Source organism: Amaranthus tricolor, chromosome 13, assembly GCF_026212465.1.
Source record: "Amaranthus tricolor cultivar Red isolate AtriRed21 chromosome 13, ASM2621246v1, whole genome shotgun sequence".
Lineage (NCBI taxonomy): Eukaryota > Viridiplantae > Streptophyta > Magnoliopsida > Caryophyllales > Amaranthaceae > Amaranthus > Amaranthus tricolor.
Window position 1 is genome coordinate 16,613,467 of NC_080059.1, and position 6,561 is coordinate 16,620,027.

At 30.4% G+C, this 6,561-nt stretch overlaps 1 protein-coding gene across 1 annotated transcript; it reads left to right on the forward strand.

Annotated features, from left to right (window-relative positions):
* The first annotated feature begins 1,282 nt into the window (after window positions 1-1,282).
* LOC130797435 (uncharacterized) lies at window positions 1,283-6,269 on the forward strand. Its single transcript, XM_057660014.1, has 4 exons — window positions 1,283-1,537; window positions 2,662-3,111; window positions 3,827-4,335; window positions 5,414-6,269. Exons 1-4 carry the CDS (start codon window positions 1,416-1,418, stop codon window positions 5,887-5,889), a joined length of 1,557 nt encoding a protein of 518 aa, XP_057515997.1. The 5' UTR covers window positions 1,283-1,415; the 3' UTR covers window positions 5,890-6,269.
* The last annotated feature ends 292 nt before the right edge of the window (window positions 6,270-6,561 follow it).

A 6,561-nucleotide genomic window follows, 5' to 3' on the forward strand; every position in this document is an offset into this window, starting at 1 on the left:
TCAAATAAAATAATAATTAAATATATTATGGCACCTGATTCCCGTCTCTACTTGTATCGTAACATAATAGCTATCTATAGCTTTTTGTTACCATTTTAACCTCAGTCCTCTGACAAGTTTGATTGATTAAGCGAAAAATTACACACGTGGTTGAAGTGATTCCTATAAAGATTAATTATCATAAAAAATAATATATTTCATTAAGATTCTTTCTATCATTGAATAAAAAAAATAAAGGACCTGATTCTTACCCTTTTACTTCATTGCATAAACTATTGTGTATTTCTTGCAATACTTTCACACAAAGGAACATAAACTATTTTATAGCCCACTAATATTTTTCAAATGTGTCCAATCAACGGCATAGAATAATACTGGAAAAAATGGTTGAGGTCTTGTCTAATTTCTTTCTTTTTATTTGGAGCCTAAAATGAATATTTAAGAATGTTTTAGAAAAAAAAACTCTACGAAATTCAAATTATTTATTTCGTTTTTCACGGGGTGCGTTCTACCAAGTGGCTTCTAATAGGTTTGTCCCTGGTAGGAATTATTGCACATCTTCCAAACCACCACTAAAACCAACTAAAGAGGTGTTAATGAAATTTGAACATCAGACTTTCTATTAAGTTTGCTTTTGACGTAATGTCCAAAGACCCGCTCAACCAAAACTAAAGTTATAGATTATATAGTCCTTAAGATATGTCGTAGCTTCAAAAGAGAATATATTATAGATTCTATTAAAATGCACAGATACAACTTTTTGATTTAGATATTACATGTTTAATTTTATTATTTCATAATCATTTGCAACAACAACAATAATACTAGAGCAGTAATCCCAAAAGATTGTAGTTAGTTACATGAACCAATATATTACTTTCCATAGTCGTCGTTCACATGGATTTAAATTTTCTATCCATTTTGATTTTTTATCATTTCGAGTCATAAGTCTAGATCTTTTGTATAATTTTAATTTCTACCCCATTATGCAATGTAATGTTCAATCGTTATTGTCTCAGAGCGCCAATTTTTATCTTCCTTACAAGTTGACTAATATCTCATCTTTGCATATGCCCAAATCATATTAAACAATTCTCTTTCATCTTTTCATCTTTTAAACATATCCAAACTATAAGAACTCAAGTATTTGTATATATAATTGAACTTAATATACCATGATTCAACAATAGGAAGTGATGTGCTAAAGAATTTTGTAATGTATTATTTCGATAAAATAGAATATATCTTTAGTGCTTTATTCTAAATGAGTAAGTTTAGTATATATACCCCTGAAATGCACCAACAAACGCACCAATACAAAACTAAATCTAGCCAAATCAGTAACTAATACATACATACTGCTATTTAGTACTGGCAGCTTGCACTTCCTAGCCAAAAGCTCGAAGAAAAAAGTAATGTCGATCCCTCCGAACGCGCCAGGGAGAGGTGCTGCTGCATTCTTACCCCAACCTGTGAGCCATACAGACCAGCTTGCTGCTCAGTCTTTAGTAGAAACTGTCTACTATTATAATGCTAGGTGTGTTCGATTTGCAGAACATTGTTGTATATTGTTTCTCATCTTGCAAATCTATACTTTTCTCCTTATAGATTTATAATTACAACATTTTGGTTTTTGCGATTGTTAATTATTTAATTAATAGTAACAATCTGGAGTATAAAACATCAAATATTATCAATTTAATAAAAAAATATCACTTAAAATTGTTTTTTCTTATACATTATTATTCATTTAATTAAGGTTCAACTTATAAACAATATTTTAAGTGATAATTTTGCAATTTTTTGTATATCAGAGGCGGATAAATCAATGCTATGAAAAAATGATTGTGCGGCGACTAGTGCTTTGGTTGCAAATTGATCACATCAGGACTGTCTGCAACCATATTATGCAACCTTAGCTATTGGTCTCAGCTTACGTGGTCGTAAAATGATTTTTGACACATTTTGGTCTCAGTATGCAACTAATATGTAGCCAAAATATTGGTTGTATGGACCTACAGGTCCTAGGATCGAAACTTGCTCTGATACCAATTTAATCAACCCGAAATTAACTAGCTGACTTAACAAGGTTTATTTGAACTAATGCGTAAGCTTGATACTTATGTCAGGCTATTATGTTGATAATATAATCAATTACTTAATTAACAATATTATCCACTAACATTTATTAAAGAATTTAAATATTAGATTTTAATATTATTCAAAAGATGCAAAGGAATTACATTATAAGAATCACTTGAAATAATTTAAAATATATATAAATTTCTACAGAAAATTCAGTAGAATTTCCTTTGTAAATCGAATAAATCAAAGTTTTTCTTTTATCTTAAAAAGTCATTATGTAAGTTAAAAACCAACATTTGAAAATAGCAAACCAGTCAGGGACACATGCGCTAAATATTTTAAAATCACCTCGTAGGATGGTTACAATAAGAAAGGATAGAACTTTCTTTTCTATTTTCTTTACTTAAACTTTTACTTTCAAAGTATTTAAATCATTAACCAACACGTTTTGTCACAGTCTAAACTCAAAATAAATAAATAAATAACAACAAAGAAAATTTGAATAATTTAGCTGCCGCTACGAATACTGGTATTCAAAATTCTTAATCAAAACACATTTTCGGCAATATGGAACAGAGAGATACAGCCCCCTCTAGCCGACGTGGAGTACAGAAGTAGCGATAGAGAAAGTGACATCCTCCACCATGTATTCCGGTGGGACGCAGCCCCTTACGAATTTGTGTTTGCAAACGGATTCCAAGCAAGACGCCAAGCAAACACTCCGGATAAAACTTACTTCAATTTGGAACGCTACGTCCATGCTGGTGGGAGACCTCTTGACACTCGAAGAGAGACAACATACGCATTTGTGAGCACTACACTTAGCAGTTCATGGAATCCACAAATTAAGTCTGGGACATCCATGGAGTTGTATCGATATGAAATATATGCTCCGGGTGGAATTTGGGTTGCTGAGACTTTAGAAGATCAATATCGATTTAAAGCTCAAGATGAGGTTACTTTTATTGCTGGTATTGCTCCACAGTACATCCGATCTGCACAGCTTTTTCAACTCAGAGGCGACGGGTATGATTATCAACTCAATAATTTAATTAATGTCAATTTATATATATTTTATGGATACTTCAATTCAATTTTTTTAATATTATTTTTTTGTAAATTTTTATGCTAAATTTGAGATAAATGGTGGTTACATACAAATATTTTCTAATTTCTGTCAAAACATAAATATTCTTTTTAAAAAATTATTTGTTTTATTTTATTCAATGTTTATTAGCATCAAATATAGAAGGGTTGGATTTTGTGTTATAAGAAATGGACAATTAAGATTAAATATTGTGTTTGTTAGCTTTAAATGTTAAACACTATGAAATTACCTTACAAATTTTGTTTGGCATTTGACATTAAAAAAGTCTTGTATGAACTTAGTTCATACTAAAATTAATATGTACAAGACTAAAAATATATAAGTATTTTTCAGTAATTATACTTAATTGTACTTGTTAAGTGAAAATAATTATTATTTTGTACATTTAAAAATTGCTCCACCCTAAAATAGTATGGAATAAGTCCCATCCACGCAAAACTTTTTCATATTGTGTTCCTATAATGTTTGTTCATGGGAGAAAAGTTAGTTCAAAAAACTAAAGAGAAAAATTAAAAAAAAAAACTAATTCTTTTAGTTTTGCTTATAAAAATATATATATATCAAAAAAAAATTTTAACTGAAACAAAGTGATTTCTAAGTGTTGTTATGCATATTGTATATGTCCAACTGCAGACCGCACACAAAAAAGAAAAGAGTGAATACAATTCTGTACGTAAACAAGAAATTCAATCCTCAATCAAGTCCACCAAGAAACCTAAGAATCCTAAGGCCAGTATCTGATTACATTGATGAGATTAGTAAAGAAAGGAAGAAACTAACCATTCAGAAATTCCCAGCAATCCAAATGGTTGCAGTAAAAGCATTGAACAGCAGCAGCGATATTGATTACTACATCGATGGAGTGACTAAGATCGATGGCTATATTGACTCTTGTTTTCGCTCGGTTCGCACTAATGAAGTTTATTTGTTCATAGAGAAAGAGTTTGTACTCTTGGATTATGCTCCGGATACCAAAAAGGATCGGGTCATCAATGGTCCACTTTTTATCAGTAATGGTTTTGGTTCTCTAATTGCTACTGCTTTCGCAAATCATGGAATTGATGCTGCATTTGGGTGTCATGGTGTCAGTGAAGCTTTCATCTTTTCTGCGAATGTCTGCGCCAAGTTTAATTATTCACCGGGTACTGTTCTAAATATTCAAATAGTATGCTTGTGTTTTGTTTATTTAGTAATCACATGGGGTCTTTGAGGGTGTAGGACCCTTCTTTCTCCCGTATATAAAAAAGTTAATTAAAAAAATTATATTTATTGATTAATACAATAAATATATTTACTATAGGACTCTTTGATTTTTCAATATGGCTCTCTTTTTCAAACATGGTCTTAGTTAGTATCGAATTTCACCTATCTTTAGCTTTCTTTTTTCAACCTATCTTATAATCCAAAAGATAAAAATAAATCATAAAAGATAAGCAATTGCTCAAGATGCACTCTCCTTATTTGAAAAGATCAAGTTGGTTCAACACACAAGTAAAGGTGAGTGTTTAGCCCCTTATGCTACAAGTTCAATTTTAAATATCTTTATTTTGAGAATTAAATATTATAATAAATTTACATTGAATCAGAAGAAATAATATTACACTTGATTCTGTTTTTATCTGTTTTTAACTTATTAAGTGGGAATAAAATATAAATTACAGGTAATAGTTAAATAGTGTCAAAAAAACAAAAGGGACATTTCATATAATAGTACAGAGTAACTTTATAAGTAATAGTACTTATTTAAATTTGACAAAGTTAGAATTGAATTAGATTTTCCTATTCCAAAATGGAGAAATTAACGCATTTTATACATAACGTTTCCAACTAAATATGGTTACAAAAGATTGGAAGATCAAACCATTATAATATACATATATATATATATATATATATATATATATATATATATATATATATATATATATATATATATATATATATTTATTTATTTATATATATATATATATATATAATATACTCTCAAGTTGGAGCATGAAGATTCCAAATGCCTAACATGCGAAGAGGAGGAGAAAATTGAGCTTGACCGAGTGCCTTTGTAAATATGTCTACCAATTGTCGACCCGTAGAAATGTAGGATGTCTTAATGAGCCCCTTGGAAATTTCATCTCAAACAAAACAACAATCATCTGGATATGCAAAAATTTTGACCAAAATATTTACATTATGATATATTTTAGATGCATTTATATTTTGCAGGCAATACAAATGATCGGATAGTCGAAGGCCCAAAGACAATAAAACAGATGTTTCCTTTCTTCAAAGGCACAAATTTCGCACAAGGGATAGATGCTGGATTTGAGTCTACTCGCGCAGGAGAAGCTTATCTCTTTAAAGGAGGAGAATATGCGCTTATCAATTACCCTAAGCGAGCCCTGCTTGCAAAGGGTAAGATAACAGACGCATTTTCATGCTTGCAAGAGACAATGTTTGCAAGTGGCGTTGGAGCTGCCTTCGCCTCGCATAAGCCCAACGAGGCTTATTTGTTCAAAGACAATACATATGTGCTTATATACTTTACCCCTGGCGAGAAAAAAGATCGCATAATAGCCGGTCCTAAGGAACTTGTTCCAAGTACATGGCCTTCTTTACGAGGCATATTGCCTCATAAAAACCGTGGAGTTGATGTTGTTGAGAATGCAAAACCTGATCCTCCTCGTGATCAAGATGAATAGTTACCGACGTTGTCATAATTAAATGTTTGAGTGTTATGAGTGTGACTTTGGTAATTGGTGTCATTTTGAGTTTGAGTGTTATGAGTGTCTGTTTGAGTGTATGTCGGTTTATAAGGTTATAATTATATGTCTTTCTTTCGAAGATTAAGTCAATAAGTGTTTTTGTGTCAAAAGTTAATAATAAGTGTATTATGTTAAAAGGTTAATAAGTATACTGTTCCAAAAAGAAAGACTATAAATGTACTACGTCAAAAAAAAACTAAATCAGTAAGTTTATTATATGTCAAACAATAAGCCAATAAGTGTGATTTGTCAAAAGGTCAATAAGTGTATAAGGTCAAATAATAAGTCAATAAACGTACACTATGTGGAATATTATGTAATTAAGTGTTCTATGTCAAACAGTAAGTCAATAAATATTAGGGACGGTAAAAGTTAACCTACTAATTCGACCTGAATCTAATTCGAAATAAATAGATTTGGGTTAAGACTTTTGACTCAATTGATTAAATGGGTTGACCTGACCTAATCTGTTTATTAAATGGGTTAGGTTCAGGATAAAATTTTAAACCTGAAAAAAACCTGTATAACCCATTTAATTAAATGTGTTAATTTCAAGTTAAATCAATAAGTATAAGCTAAACTTAGTTCACTTAATATTTTCTTATTTTT